Source organism: Aedes aegypti, chromosome 2 (genome assembly GCF_002204515.2).
Source record: "Aedes aegypti strain LVP_AGWG chromosome 2, AaegL5.0 Primary Assembly, whole genome shotgun sequence".
Taxonomy (NCBI): Eukaryota; Metazoa; Arthropoda; class Insecta; order Diptera; family Culicidae; genus Aedes; species Aedes aegypti.
In genome coordinates, this window is record NC_035108.1 from 274,878,977 (window position 1) to 274,896,058 (window position 17,082).

The 17,082-nt window shown below is 39.8% G+C and overlaps 1 protein-coding gene across 8 annotated transcripts in view; it reads right to left on the reverse strand.

Moving 5' to 3' along the window:
- Positions 1-17,082, reverse strand: part of LOC5572648 (ski oncogene) — a 501,541-nt gene that overhangs the window by 276,908 nt on the left and 207,551 nt on the right. For 2 of the 8 annotated variants that reach the window (XM_021845127.1, XM_021845126.1), the window contains one exon: positions 6,968-7,471. The exons of the other annotated variants lie outside the window; for them this stretch is intronic. In XM_021845127.1, the coding sequence (XP_021700819.1) occupies positions 7,352-7,471 (120 nt within the window). In that variant the 3' untranslated portion in view covers positions 6,968-7,351. Of the gene's footprint in view, positions 1-6,967; positions 7,472-17,082 lie in introns of those variants that run through there. 8 annotated transcript variants of the gene reach the window in all.

Below are 17,082 nucleotides of genomic sequence, written 5' to 3' on the forward strand. Positions count from 1 at the left end.
AAATCTGACGCGCTGAGACCTACAGTGTATTCCGATAAAAAATGATTGAATTTTTATTTTCAAAAAAATATGTCTCAAAATCTAAAGAACATACATTGCTGAAAATTTGACAGTAAACGTAAAAAAATAAGAATTAAGAAAAAATGAGAACATCAATAGCCTCTTTAGTCCCAAGCCCTTCAAAACACGAAAAAAACGTAAAAACCAATTTTTGTGAAATTTTATATATTTCTTGTAAAGTCGAAATCATTAGCTATTAGATTCCGTCCAAGAAAATTGAAAATCGGTCAAGCGGTTCAAAAGTTATAATTTCCAACAAATAAAAATTTTGCAATATCGCGAGACGGGGTTGGTGGTCTGATGGCTACCGCTTCTGCTTCATATGCAGAAGGTCATGGGTTCAATCCCAGGCCCGTCCCTTTCCTCGTACTTTGTAGTTGTTGTAGTTGTATATCTCTCACTTGCTTCTATCTTCCATTCTAAATATATCACACTCAAACTATTAGTTCATAGCAAACGCTAGAACCAGAGACGGACAAGAAACCGTTTCCCTAACGCTTCCTACTTCCACGCGCACGCCTTTCTTACGCCTGTTACATAGGCAGTCTGCTAACCACAAAAGCAAACCTCTCTGCCATGCCTTTCCCCCAATCCATACACTCCCGCATGAACTGACGTGGATGCAGTGGAATATACGGTCTACGTGGGAGTCAGTTCAATGCATCATCAATTCCTTCCCCTTCCCCTCATTGGTCTGCATTCTGACGTGGCAGGTGCCATTGTTGCCTAAAAATAGAAGATCACCAGCACTTATACACTGAGGATGCCTGTTAGTCCCAAGCAGTCATTCGGTTGGTTCCTTGTGTAAGTGCAGTTGATCTGGCGATACTGGAGTGCATCCACGGGCGGCCAATCAAGCTCAAGCTCAAGCTCAAGCTCAATAAAAATTTTGCAATATCGCGATTTTTCTGGTCACCCTAATAAAAAAAAAATGCAAAAACACATGTATCCTTATTTCGGATAAGCTTGAGCTTGAGCTTGATTGGCCGCCCGTGGATGCACTCCAGTATCGCCAGATCAGCTGCACTTACACAAGGAACCAACCGAATGACTGCTTGGGACTAACAGGCATCCTCAGTGTATAAGTGCTGGTGATCTTCTATTTTTAGGCAACAATGGCACCTGCCACGTCAGAATGCAGACCAATGAGGGGAAGGGGGAGGAATTGATGATGCATTGAACTGACTCCCACGTAGACCGTATATTCCACTGCATCCACGTCAGATCATGCGGGAGTGTATGGCTTGGGGGAAAGGCATGGCAGAGAGGTTTGCTTTTGTGGTTAGCAGACTGCCTATGTATCAGGCGTAAGAAAGGCGTGCGCGTGGAAGTAGGAAGCGTTAGGGAAACGGTTTCTTGGCCGTCTCTGGTTCTAGCGTTTGCTATGAACGAATAGTTTGAGTGTGATATATTTAGAATGGAAGATAGAAGCAAGTGAGAGATATACAACTACGAAGTACGAGGAAAGGGACGGGCCTGGGATTGAACCCATGACCTTCTGCATATGAAGCAGAAGCGGTAGCCATTAGACCACCAACCCCGTCCACGTGTATCCTTATTTCGGATAAGGAACAAAATAGCAAATTTTCACGGAATTCGGTGACCTACTAGAGGCTGTATATCTCTGGAAGAACTTCTAAGCCAATCCTAAAGGGATCTCTAAGGTTCTTGGTGGATTCTTTGCTAGAAATACTGGAAGGAATTGATGGATCTTGGGAGGAATTTCTGGTCGATTGTTGAAGTAATGCCCGAATAATTCCTAGGACGAATGCCACGTAGAGTCCTTTCAGGGATACCAAAAATAATCATTGAAGGAAACACTTGTGGAATTTATAAAAGAATTTATTGAAGATTCCTTGATGAGTCCTTGGAGGGATTCGGGATAGAAGAACTAAATCTCTCCTTTTTTTGAGTTTGCATTTTCGAAGGAGTTTTAAGAGAAAATCGTGGAAGCAATTCCTGGAAGAATGCTTGGATTAATCGCTGATGGATTTTCTGGAGGAAACTGTGGGGGCTCCTTAGGGAAAACACTAAGAGTATCACTGGAAGATTTTTGATAGGAGGTATTCCTGGTAGAATTTTTGATGAAATCTCTGTAGTAATTTCTTGGTGGAATTCCCTGAGCAATCTCTTTAAGAATTTCTAGAGGAATTCCTGGTGGTATCGCAGGAAAATAATCGTGAAAAAATCTGTTTAGGAATTCCTCAAGTTTTGCTGAAAGAATTCTCAAATAAATCTTTGGAGGACTTTTTGGTGGATTTCTTGAAGGAAGCATTGGTAGAATCACTGAAGAAATCTCTTAGGGGGTTGTTGGATAAATCTCCGAAATAATCTGTAGAAAAATTACTAGAAAGAATCGCTGAAGAAATTCCTGGTGGAATATCTAATAGGGGAACTTACGAATTCTCGGCAGCTTAAGCCGATGCCGTGCTTTTTTGTAATTTTCTCGACAAATTCCGTGTTTGTCTATTTACATTTATGCGTTGCTCAATCCTCTATCGATTCACACCAACAGACTTGTCAAAATGCTTCTGGAAACGTTTTTACAACGCTGCGAACATCCCTTGTCAGTGTCAGGGCTGGTAGCAGTCAGACAGTAAAATAATAGTGACTTTAGTGACCAAAATGACCAAAAAAGTGACTAAATAGTGACCAAAAAGTGACCTAGAAGTGACTTGAAAACTACAAGTATAAGTCACAAAAATGACTTGAAATGGAAATACGTTCTATGTGTAAATTAACCTTCTCTCTGTGCGAAAAAAGCTACGTTGTTTGGGTTTTGGGATCCCCAGAATGTTCAACAAAGCAAACATAAAGTGTATAGCCTTTAGACTAATGAGCAACTTTGCCAAAGACATCAATATTACAAATCATCAGAATTTAGAACCATCGTATGATCTATAGAACGTCATAGTCGCTTAGGGGAATCAGAAAACCATGTTTTTTAGCTAGCGCTATCATGTGGTGAAATTCCCAACTGACCAATACATAATATAATAGCCCACTCCCTATTGCAAATCTTCACCGAAGAATGTATAATTTTATATAGAACTTCTTCTGAGATGTTAGCGTCCAAAGTTTCAAAAATTCGTTGTTTTTAAACAATTTTTCACAATAACCCCTCCCTGCAATGAACCAGCCCCCTTTTGAATTTTCTTAATTTTTTTTTTTAATTCAATTAAATTTGCTTTCCAAAACACAGACAACATACTATTTTCATGAAAATTTTCGATGAACTATTTTTCAAGATAATTGATAAAAAATCCTATCACGGAAATTCACCAACGTATGTAAAAATTTCACAAATCGGTTCATTCACAAAAAAGTTACAGCCCCGTCAATAATTCTTAAAAGATGACGCATTTGAGATTTCACTTGACTTATCATTTTTTACGACACGAACATTAGTTTAATATTGGTGAAAAAAAAATACATAAACTCTGGTATAATTTTAGCAAACTTCATGTTCATAAGGAACTTACTGGCAAAAAATAATTGAAGATTTTGAAGTAGCGATGCAAAACGAATTACTTGAAGCATTTCTCAACAAATCTGGTGAATAAATCGAGGGAAAATTTTTGGTTGTTGACGAAACTGCTAATCTGTGGCAGAATTTCTGTTAAATTAAACCATTTCTTGCAAATAAACAATAACTCCAGAACACAATTGATTATTGACGAATACGAGACAAACCGAATAAGATGACTGTTATTGAAAATAATCATATTACTCAGTGGCGACTCGCAACTTCACGTTTTATCTACGACCTTGAAATGACTAATTTTGCTTACTTAGATTATATAGCAAACAGTAAACGATAGAAATCACTGAAATTTATAAACAGGTAGATTTGACGTTAGGGTATAGTCACTGATATCACTATTAATAATTAACTATCGTCAAACAATGTACAAACACTCATTGAAGAAACGTGTTTTTTCTACATAAATAGTTGATGAAAGTCTTGTGATAAAACACGTTCAAGGGTTAATCAATTGTTTATTTGTTGGAATTTCTAATGTAATTTCTGAAATGATTTCCAGTAAAATTAGTACTCGCTTTTGACGTCCTGGACGAGTTTCTGACCAATTCTTTGATTTTTTTTTATTCCTAGCCGTCTTTGGCTTTTTTTCCGGAGGAGTTTTGATTATGTTATTTGAGAAAGCGGGTTCAAGATTTCTTCTATATATGGTGTCCGCAACTGTGACTCGTGGCCGTGGCCGTGTGTGGTGACTCGTCGGCCAAATACAATAATTTTAGCATTGGGCGCACATGTCCTCGTGACTATGATTTTGATCGAGATTTGTTCTAAGTGTTACGTCTGTTTGTCTGTGCTTTCATAATACATCTATGCGCTTACACAACATACAACTTTAAATAATTTTGAATTGATTGCTTGTTACTGAGATAATCAAATTTAATTTTTTCGGAGACGTTTTCCTGAGCGCCGCTAGTCATACTGGAGATGTGTTATCCCTAAAATCTAAAAGCGATAAATCCAAATGTCCAATTATTATTTGAAGTAACCTACAGTTTAGTGGCTTCAAGTTAGACTGGAAATAGAAAACACAGCGGAACAAAAATAACATTTTTGCGTGCCTCAAGGATCAAATCATGTGTCTCTAGTAGATTTGGGGCTGCTGAATCTGATGCCGTTCTCAGAAATGTTCCAGCACGTCACAATTTTTAGCTACAGGTCGCCAAAGTTGCATAAAACATTGGTTTCATTGATGTTCACATAAAATTTAAACAATTTTATCATGCAAAATAAGACCATAACTTTCATTTCATATTTAATTTGGTTGAAATTACACGGTTAAAGTTAGATTAAATCGATTTTTTCAACATGCTTATAGTCTCCATACAAAGTTCTTCGTTTCTCTTATATGGAAAAATACAATACTTTTCTAAACCAACAAAAATGACTTTTGAGCATCGGAATTCTGATGAACTTTGTAGATATGTCAAGCGTGTGCTAGAATAAGGGCGTAAGTCGCATGATCGATTTCTCTTCATCGATCATCTCTTCTGGGAATAAAGGTGACAAGATACAAGTTTCTCAGCATTTTTTCACCTCAGGACGCAAGATTGCATCACTGCCAATCGGTCTGAAGTGAAAAAATCCAACAAACCCGCATCTTGTCACCTTTATTCACAGAAGAGAGGATCGATGAAGAGAAATCGATCATGCGACTTACGCCCTTATTCTAGCACACGCTTGAAGTATTGTTATACACATAATAATTGGGTTCGGAGGCAAATTAAGTAAATAAATTGCCATACAAGCTGGCAAGCTTGCATGCAAGTTGGCTGAAATAGTCAAATATAGCATTTTCAACTGCCAACATCTCAAAAACTAGACGTGCTAGGATATTTCTGAAAATGGTAATCGATTCAGCAACCCTTAATTAAGTAAATAGCGGTATTTTGGTGCTTGAGACAAAACCGTGTTCCGCAGTGAAATTATACGGTTCAAATCCAGTGAGTTCTACGGACATTTCTCTTCCGTCATGAAGCTCGAAAAACAGCTCCGTTTGAGATACCTCAACATATTTGGCTCGGTTTTACATATATTTGAAATCGGAAATGTGTCAAACCTACTTCTTAATATATAATAAGCCAATGGTTAAAACCATGCAAGAATATTGAATTTAATATGCTTGGTTGTATAGAGCCATGTCTTCAAAGTTTGTACGGATAATTTGCGGACACCCTGTAGCTGTAGATTACTCAAAACAGATATTGGTCCTGGTTTTTGCCAAAATTTAATAAAATATTTCTGACAAAAAAATCATGCTTTCTAAGTTTTGCCAGAATCTTCTCTAAAAATTATTATAGGAAATGTTGACATTTTTCATAGGAAATGTCTACAGAATATTTACTTGAATTCTTCCAGAAACTTAGTCGGGAGTCTTTATTTTTCTTGTATCAATAATCTTCTTTCTGTTTGATTTTGAAAAGCTATTAACTTGTCATTGGCATCAGATCAAGAAAAAAGTGACTTTAGTGACCATTTTCCTGAAAAAAGTGACTTTAGTGACTTTTTGATGGAAATAGTGACTTTTTAGTGACCAGGTCGAAAAAAGTGACCAAGTCACTAAAAAGTGACTTGCTACCAGCCCTGCAGTGTGACTATTGTATAACTAGAAGAAATCGCTAAAAGATTCTGGATAGAAGCGGGTTACTTAATATTTGACGTTTGAGGCAGTACAAGTTTTTCCAAAACAGCTAGTTTTAAATACAAATTTAGTAAACAAAACACTAAAATGAGTTGATCAATCTTAATATTGGTTCCACTGTGAACTTCATCGGAACTTCGCTGATAAGTTTTGACAAGTTTTTAAATGTTCTGATGAGGCGCAAATGAAACTGTCCCATTAAGTTGTGTGAATTTATAAGTTCATAAATAAGCTACTTATCATCGAAAATACCATTTTGTTCAAAATTCTGATTACTTGGGATTCCTTCACAGAGAGCCAAATGTCGTAAGACAAAACGTCGAAGCCAAAACTTCGAATCCCAAAACGTCGAAAGCACAAAACGACAAATTATTTAGTCTTTCGGAAGACAATCATTCTTCCAATAAGTTTTCGTTCTCTTAAAATTCTCTCATTTCGGCGTTTTGTCACCCAATATTACTGACAGTGCAAAGCTAGATGATTGTACGATAGCTAGAGCTATTTTTCATTTGAAAATGACATATTGCAGTCAATTGTTCCGAGGTTTTGCTAATCGCTGAACTACTTCATTACTTCTATTTATTTTCCCTTTGAACATATATCTTGTCGTTAATATCATTTCAATCATTGCGTTGATCGCTTTCTTCTTCGTGGCGTTATATTTCGAATGGGACAGAGTTTGATATTTATTTATTTTATTTATTTATTTATTTATTTTTATTTATTTTTTATATCGTATGACAAGAAAAAAATACTCATGTCCAGAGAAATCAAGCATGCTTAATTCTAGCTCGAAAAGATCCGCGATCAGACGGGTTTGCTTTGACCATTTTAGATTAAATACTGGATATAGTACAGCAAAAGCAGAGTAGTATAGTAAATGCTCGCCATATAGACTGCTAAAACGTAGCCTTACGTTCGCAGGTGTGATTTACACATCCCGTCTAATTTATTGCGACAGAACCGACACACCCAAAATGTGCCATGACCCAAAGAAGAAAAACGTGAATGTGTGCCATCCACGTAGTCAATGTTGTTGTGGAACCCAAACTCCTGTTCAGCACCTTTCCCACCCTAAATAGGGTGGAGTTCACCTTGATCGTTCCCTCCGTCTACCTGTACGAGGCAGCCAGGTTGCCGTGAATCGCCATCGTTAAGTTGGATGTTATCCTTCCAAAAAACATTGGATCCACCACCACCGTTAAGGGCACCCGGACCGATGGATATCGTACCTGTAAAAACAACAAGAGAAAGGAAAATTATATGAATAAAACATTCACATCCGAATACCATGGCGCTGCGAAGAAAAACACGAAACACATTCAAGGGATGCAGGTTGAAGGAAAGCAACCGAAAATCAAACAAGATTAACAGGAAAATTGGATTAGGTTGGACGGCGATGGTTGCTGCTGCTTGCGTCTTTGACTCGATGTGAACAAATACCTGCCGTAAAATAAAGAGGATAGAATATGAAAATCGTCCAACATACATGTCTTTCATCATTCGAGCTGAAATCATTATCATTGGAATTTTACTTTGAAGTCGGAAGCGGAATCAGGTCCGATATCGAAACGTATTTCGAGGAAATCGTAATAAACTTTGAAATTACGCTTTGAGTATCATAACGGGGTACCCGCCGTACTCGATATCTGTTCATCGATTATTTTTTTCTCTAATTACCTAACCTAGCGAACTTTTCGACAGTTCTTATTGTTGCAATAGTAAGTTCTAATCAACCTTCTTCTCACTGAATTGTAAAATCGGTTGGGTGACAAAATATCGAAAGACAACACGTCGAATTCCAAAACGTCAAATGCAAAAACATCGAAAGAATGGGAAGGGAACGGAAAATTCTTGGAAGAAAGTTCTCCAGTCAGAATTACTGGAACCACATGAACAATTCTCTCGACATGCTATTCATTGCCCGCGATGTTTCGTCGATTTCCATTCAATCGATTAAACCACACTTTCCCGCACATATCCAGCACAGCAGCTCTGACACCGCCCAACTCATCGATCCCAAAAGGGCCGCCAGGATTCTTGGCAACAAGAAGGTGATATCCTCGGCGCCGGTCGTCTGTGCGTTTGGGTTTTGTTGTTGCGTCTACTATACTGCTACGTACTATATCGGAAGCGTGCTTTCACGACCCGACATAACTCAAAACTTTGCCCTATTCATATTCATATTCATAATATCGGAACGAGCCCCCGATTGGGTCACCCCAATTGGATTCAAGTTCGACACGCTACGACGTAGAAAAAAAATTGGGATAAGAAGGCGACATTCAGCGAAAATCAATATCCGGTCCCGCAGTGGGCCTCGACGTAAGCCCGGGAACAAGGCAGTCAATGGCGAAACAGGAGCCCACAGAACGTGGCAGCATTAAGGCACATTAGCAATGATGAGCGACGACGGCGACATGCTAAATCAACATAAGAGTCAGTGGGGAAAACCCGTCGGAATATTTCCCAATTCTTGTCAGGGAAGCTTGGTGTATTGCGTTAGACAGCCCTTTATACAGAATGTGTCGCACAATTTTGTTTAATAGCAACGATACAAGCTCATCCTTTGGAAAATTCTATGGCTCTATGGCAACTTTTCGTTTAGAAAGCTCTCCTACGCACTTTTGGGACTACAGCACTTTGGTACCATACCACGATTCCCGTAGGAGCCACTTGAATGTCTTAGACAAGCAACATAGCAACGCATCACAAATCATTTTTTTTTTCTAAGCAGGCACAGTACTCAACATGCTAGAGTATATTTTAAAATAGTAGCCTTAATGCAACGATGCTTTTAAACATCTCCCTTGATACTTGAGTGAATCAAGTCCGCTCTGAAATCGTTGCCAATAATTACAGCAAAACCGGGCGAATCAGCAGTGCGTCATTCAAACGTCACCTCAAGTTGACAGAATCCAGTCCACAGCTTCTTTGAATGGTCAATCTGGACATCCCTCGAAGCTCTCCTCTATGGAGACGCATTCACACCCTAGTATTTGGGCTCAAGTGCTAATACATTCAGCAGCAGCAGTGATAGAATATTGGCACCACACTGACTGCATTCGTCAGATACCGTAATTCGGGGTAACTTTGATCAGCTTTTTTACTATATATCTAAAAAACTCTTTTCAAAATGCAAATTTCAGCATTAACGTAAATTCGGGTAAAATTGATCACCGTGTCACACGACTTTAGTTTCTACTATTGAAGCACACAAATAAATGCAATCCATAGCAAATGAACGTTGTTTGTCTTAAGGACTGTTCATTTTATAAAGTGGACACTTTGTTTATGCTACATCTATTTTTATTTATTTATAAAATCGTAATCGGTTTTCTGTGCATAATTCAACAATTATTCTACAATGTTACTTACTTACTTTTGCTGGCGCTACGTCCTTCAAGACATGACCTGCGCCACAATGTTACGCCAACTAACTCGGTCCATGGCTGCTAACCTCCAATTCCTCGATCGCCCCACACTTCCAAGATCCTGCTCCACTTGGTCAAACCACCTAGCTCGTTGCGCTCCCCTTCGTCTTGTACCGGCCGGATTTGAGTTGAACACCATTTTTGCGGGATTGTTGTCCGGCATTCTCACAACGTGTCCCGCCCATCGTACCCTTCCAGCTTTGGCGACTTTCGTGATACTGGGTTCACCGTAGAGTTGCGCAAGCTCGTGGTTCATTCTTCTCCTCCATACGCCGTTCTCACATACTCCGCCGAAGATCGTCCTAAGCACACGTCGTTCAAAAACTCCTAGCGCTTGCAGGTCCTCTTCGAGCATTGTCCACGTCTCATGCCCGTAGAGGACTACCGGTCTTATTAGCGTCTTGTACATGGTACACTTAGTACGGAAGTGAAGTTTACCAGACCGCAAGGTCTTGTGGAGTCCATAGTAAGCACGACTTCCGGCGATGATACGTCTTCGAATTTCTCTGCTGCAGTTGTTATCCGACGTTATCAATGATCCGAGGTAGACGAATTCGTCCACCACCTCGAACTCATCCCCGTCGATCGTCACGCGTCTGCCTATGCGAGCTCTATCGCGCTCGGTTCCTCCAGCCAGCAGATATTTCGTCTTCGACGTATTTACCTTCAATCCAACCCGATCTGCTTCACGTTTCAGCCTGGTATACTGTTCAGCAACCACCTGGAACGTTCTTCCGACAATGTCCACGTCGTCAGCGAAACAAATGAACTGGCTGGATTTATTGAAGATCGTGCCCCGCATGTTGAAGCCCGCCCGTTTCATAACACCTTCTAGCGCAATATTGAACAGGAGGCAGGAAAGACCATCGCCTTGTCGAAGTCCTTTGCGTGTTTCAAACGGGTCCGATAAAGCACCCGATATCTTCACACAGCACTGTACACTATCCATCGTAGCTTTGATCAGTCTAGTCAGTTTCCCGGGAAAACCGTTCTCGTCCATAATCTTCCATAGCTCTTCGCGGTCGATGGTATCATAGGCCGCTTTGAAATCGATGAATAGGTGGTGCGTAGGGACTTGATATTCGCGACACTTTTGGAGGATCTGCCGCAACATAAAGATTTGGTCTGTCGTCGATCGACCGTCCACAAATCCGGCTTGATAACTTCCAACAAATCTGCTTGCCAGTGGCGATAGACGGCGGAAGATGATCTGGGAAAGCACTTTATAGGCTGCATTAAGAATGGTGATCGCTCGATAGTTCTCACATTCTAACTTGTCACCCTTTTTGTATATTGGGTATATTATTCCCTCCTTCCACTCCTCCGGTAGCTGTTCTGTATCCCAGATCCTGGCTATCAAGTTAAGTTCCGCTCCAATACCATCCTTTCCAGCTGCTTTGTTGTTCTTGAGCTGTTTGATAGCATCCTTAACTTCACCTATTGTGGGAGTTGGCACATCTCCCTCATCCGCCGTACTGATGAAGCCATTCCTCCTGCTGTCTTGATCTTCCTCCTCTGCGCCGTTTAGGTGTTCATCGTAGTGCTGCTTCCACCTTTCAATCACCTCACGTTCGTCCGTCAAGATACCACCATCCTTATCCCGGCACATTTCGGCTCGTGGCACAAAGCCTTTGCGGGATGCATTTAGTTTCTTGTAGAACTTACGTGTTTCTTGAGAACGATACAACTGCTCCATCTCTTCGCACTCCAACTCTTCCAGGCGGCGCTTTTTATCCCGGAATACACGGGTAAAAATGCGGCACACAAAACAAGGAAAAAAGGTCATGATTTTGGGAGGAATGTGTATTTTCATGTTATGAAAATACACCATGACCAAAAGTCATGAAATCATGAATCTTTTTACCGTAACGCCAGCTGTACGTTACGTTTACAAAGTGTTAATTCGAATCATCAAATCATAAACTATGTATGCCGGAACCATGAATAAAATTCATGAAAACATGAAAACTATTCATGGATTTAGATACCTGTCATTTATGATTCCAGTTTTGGTGATGAAAAGTGGAAATTTGAGTCATGAAATCATGAAGCAGGATCATGAAATCATGAACTAACTTCATGAAAACATACAAACGTCAATTATGATCCCAGTTTATTTGTCATAGGTAAACAAATAACATGAAGATGGATTTTGTGCCGGTAGTTTCGGAATAAACTGTGAGAAGAGTCAACTTAACGAGTGCCACATCTTTGGCAGGAACGCGAACATCCGGTGGTTAGGTTTGCACGAAAAATGTCATTCCAAACATCAGTTGAATTGGCACATCGTCCCTGGGCTGCAAAATACTGGTGGATTGTATTGGCGATGGAAAAATAAACGACTCTTCGGGCGTGGAAAATGGTAAAGATCATCCGGCTGCCGAAGGTTTGTGTGAGCTGCTGTATTGTAAGATGTGGAGAATGCATCACACCGAAAATTTGAAATCGCCGACGAATTTGTCAAGCAAAACCTTCGTCAATCATTGCCCGGTACGGAATAATCAATGTGAAATCTTGCAAGTACATTTTCGCACATCTAATAGCAATGGTCATCGGGAATGTAATCGATATGATGGTAAAGTTCCGACGAGCATGGTATTCAAATTAACCTCTTCCGCAAACAAAACATATTTATAATTTCACTAGAAAAAAAAACACTACCGATCGCAAAAGACGTGTTGACTTAAATGAAAAAAAGTGACAGTTGGATTTATGTAACGCCCTGAGCACACAAATTCTTGAATAATAGCCATGGTTTCATGACTTCTAGTCATGATATTATGAAACATAAAATTTTATGATTTCATGACTTTTTGTTCATGATTCCGGCAACGCATTTTTTTCCGTGTAGATGGGTTTGCAGTCTTCGCTTCTGTTTGTATCGTTCCACGTTTTGACGGGTGCCTTGCTGCAGCATCATCGCCCGCGCTGCATTCTTCTCGTCCAAAACCGTCTGACACTCCTCGTCGAACCAACCGTTCCGTCGATTTGCTTCCACGAACCCAATGGCACCTTCCGCTGCGTTGCTTATGGCTGCTTTGAGACTACTCCAGCAGTCCTCAAGAGGGGCTTCGGTGAGCTCTCCTTCTTCCGGCAACGCTGCCTCAAGGCTTTGCGCGTATTCAGTTGCGACTTCGGGTTGCTTGAGTCGCTCCAGATTGTACCGGGGCGGGCGTCGGTACCGAATGTTGTTCACAACGGAGAGTCGTTGGCGCACTTTAACCGTCACAAGGTAGTGGTCCGAATCGATGTTTGCGCCGCGATAGGTTCTGACGTCGATAATGTCCGAGAAGTGCCTTCCATCAATCAAAACGTGGTCGATTTGTGATTCAGTCTGTTGGGGTGATCTCCAGGTGTACCGATACGGGAGGCTGTGCTGGAAGTAGGTACTACGTATGGCCATGTTTTTGGAGGCGGCGAAATCAATCAGTCTAAGGCCGTTTTCGTTCGTAAGCTGGTGAGCGCTGAACTTCCCTATAATCGGTCTAAATTCCTCCTCCTGGCCAACCTGAGCGTTGAGATCTCCGATAACGATTTTGACATCATGGCTTGGGCAGCCGTCGTATTCACGTTCCAGCTGCGCGTAGAAAGCGTCCTTATCGTCATCGTCACTTGCTAGGTGAGGGCTGTGCACGTTGATTATGCTGATATTGAAGAAACGGCCTTTGATCCTCAACTTGCACATTCTGTTGTCGATTGGCCACCACCCAATCACGCGCCTCTGCATTTCGCCCATCACGATAAAAGCTGTGCCCAGCTCATGTCTATTGCCGCAGCTCTGGTAGATGGTATAACCATCCCTATACGTATGTACCGTCGACCCTTTCCAGCAAACCTCCTGCAGCGCTACGATGTCGAACTTGCGGACCCTCAATAATTCGGAAAGAATGCGGGTACTTCCCAAGAAATTGAGAGACTTACAGTTCCATGATCCGAGTTTCCAATCGTTAGTCCGTTTTCGATGCCTGGGTCTATGCCGATTGTTCCGGTCCGAATTTACATTGTATGCTTCCTGTACTGATGATTTTTACGGCTGGCTTGTAAGGCCTGCACCAACCCCCTGTCTCGCCGGAGGATCATCGTGCACAGCACTGTTTAGAGTCCCACGCAGGCACTAGGACGATGATCAGCCGCTCCTAACATGGAGAACAGACGCTGTTTTGAGCCGCCCCTAACATGGAGAACAGACGCTCTGATAAGCTACACTCTCAGAAGAGAGGAGCCCCCCTTCCCTGTCAGCATACGACCAAGGTTCCACCAGGGTTGGTTACCCGATCTTCCCTACGGTTACTCGTATCCCAGGCGGCACCACGGGGAGGTAGGGATAGGAGTTACTGGACAAGAGGCTAAGGACCACAAATGGGGTCTATTTTATACCTGCAGGTACACGAAGTACCAATGGTACGCATTGTCCAGTCATTTACCACCCTACATAACATTCTACAATGTTATGAAAATATAAGATCTCACAAAATGCTTTTGATTGACGAACTAAATAAATTTTTCAAAAACTCATAAGAAAAACTCTTCATCTAAGTTAAACATTATTTTTCGCATAACAAAAATCTTCATTTTTATTAAAAATATGTGGGTTGGTATCCTTTAGTATTCTACCGAAGGTAGAGCTTTAAAAAAACAAATAATATTCCACCATTCTCTGACAACAGGTCACTTTAGTGATTTATCCATTTATGTCCAAATTTTTTGAAACACCATGCTTTCACTCCCAGCAAAAGAGAAAAGTAAAAGGCGTGTTCAAAACCAGTTCAAATTACTAATGAAACTAAACTTCTATAAACAAGAGCTAAGTAGTGAGTTTTAACCGCATTCTTAAGTATACATTTTACTCTTTATGGTCGTTTTACAAAAAAGTCTCATACTTTTAAAATCATGTAGGCATGTTTATCGATCTACAGCAAATCGTTAACGTTTTTAATCGGTAATCTTAGAATAACATATTATTAAAAAAATAAGTTGAAAATAAAATCATTTTTATTACAGTGTTGCCAATTATGATGATTGTCATTGTGCTTTGAGACGTCTTCTAAAAATAAGGCATTTGTTTTTCGATTATGCTTTAAATATTGCGTGAGGACTAAATAAGACTAAATAAATTCTATGAAAGTGTAGACTATTTTTCATATTGATACTACATTAGTACTTCGGTCAGGACCAGGTATCGATAATGCTCAGCTCATGAGCAAAAACCAGCCTGACAGAACAGAAATCAACTGATCACGACAGTATTTGGACCGAATTGAAGTGTTTTTAGGAATTCTGTTTTTCAAATGACAGTGCTCTAGAGTGATAAACAGGCAGATGAAGTATCAAAATGTGTTAGACAAATTAGCTTCATTCGATAAGACAATTTCGTTGCTGGATGGTTTAACTGTGCTTGAATAAATTTTCTTCTAGATTTTTTTTCCATAATATGATCTATTTGGGCACATGATTCACTTTGGCAAAGGGGCATTTCTCGGTCGTAATAGAAAGCACTTCTGTACGACGCATGTTGTGGCCAAGCATGAAACCACAAGTTTTCGAAAAACTCCCTGCCGAAGTGAATACAAAGTGCCAAGCATAGCATCCGGCTCCCTATGTGACGCGTGTATCTTTGCGTCGCGCTGTAGAAAATGGGGTGCAATTGCATTAAAGGCACGGAGTAATATCGGTTGATGACCAGGCCTTTTCCATACTAAGATCGTTTGTATCATTTACTGTACACACAATCTGAGAAAAGTATGTTTGCCGCACTGTTGCTGTTGAGCGTCGTTAAATAGAGGAGTCGTGCCCTACATGTAAACTTGTTAATACCACTTTAGTAGGATAGATTTTTGCAAAACGTCGAACAATGATGCTCCTCACATTAATTTTTACCGTGACATTTGGTTTGCCTCCATGATACTGAAACGCTTTGGTGTTGAATCACTGTTGCTAAGTGATATTTCGAGCTCACTGTTTACTTCAACAGTGATCGCTCATGATCGCAAAGTGGAATTTGACTGAGCGGTACAGTTCGCTCACAGACCATGGTCGCTATGATTGCGCAAAGCTCATGCTCACTACGATTGCTCACGTCTTAAATGTCTGGTCAGGACTCGGGACGTACTTTAAACCAAAAAATCTACTCATACCAGTTTCCTTTAAATTTAAAATATTTTGCTCTAAAAAAATCGGTGAAAAATGATTCTATGATGCCTGGAAATGTGTTACTCCAAAAATAACTTGATATTTTTTAGCAAGCATCTGATTGATAATGTTTTCGAAGAACAAGCCTTTTTTGAAAATAAAAAATATAGATTGTCAAATTTTCCAGCCCATTTCCTACAATCATTGATTTTGATAACCTCCAAAAATCGACCGTTCTAAACGTTGTTCCTTGTTCGCGTGATATTTAATTATTTTGGAGGCTTTATTATCACAACATTGTACAATATTAGTCGAACGATGTACTGAAAACCGATTGCAATTTCATTGATAAATTTAAAAGATGCAGCATACAATTTGTACAAATGAACAAAATGAACTTACTTATGTCGAATTATTGATTGTGAAGTTTTTTGTGTTAACAAATATTTATTTCTATGAAAATAATGTTAAATTTAATAATCGTGTTCGGTGTGATATTAGCAAACATCTATAAACTCCTAGATTTAAACGTGCTATCAACCTGATAGTTTGTTAGGATGCTTGAAATATATCCTAAAGCAGACTTCATCTTCGAAATTCGTACCAATTTGCATCATTATTTCAATTATTTGTTTTTTTTTTCTATTTTAATTAACGAGATTTTTTGCCCGGGGCTAGTTATTTAGTTGTTTTCACCATAAAATTTGCATTGCTAACAATTTAGCAAGCATATTTGGATTCAGGACGTCCAAACTAAGTAGGTAAAATTGTTTTCAGAACCAACAATAATCGTTTTGACAAGTGATCGATTTCACCTCGATATGAGGTGGCTTGATTTTTTAGTTTGAAGACAGTTTTCAGCATAAAAATCACATCTGTATGAAAATTTCGGTACCTATATGGGCCAATGAGGCTCCACAAATGACGGTGAAATTCCACAATTTTTCACTTTTTTGCCTAAGTCGTAAACTTATCCGATGATTTTATAATTCAATAAGCGTTTCCATGCCACAGAGCAAACTCATGGGGAAGCATAGTAGCTGACTCTTCGATCTCCATACTAAATGACATTCTACCCCACCTATTTGATCATTTTGAACCATCCCCAACTTTTCGACACGATTGAAAACCGTAAAAAACTCAAATTTGGGAAACTTTTTCATTGTGGTAGTTAGCAAATATGCAAAGTTACTGTTAACACTTTGAATGGACTTCAAATGTGAATCATATTACAAGTAAATTAAAGTGGTAAAGACATTTACCTTATCCAAAAGTATATA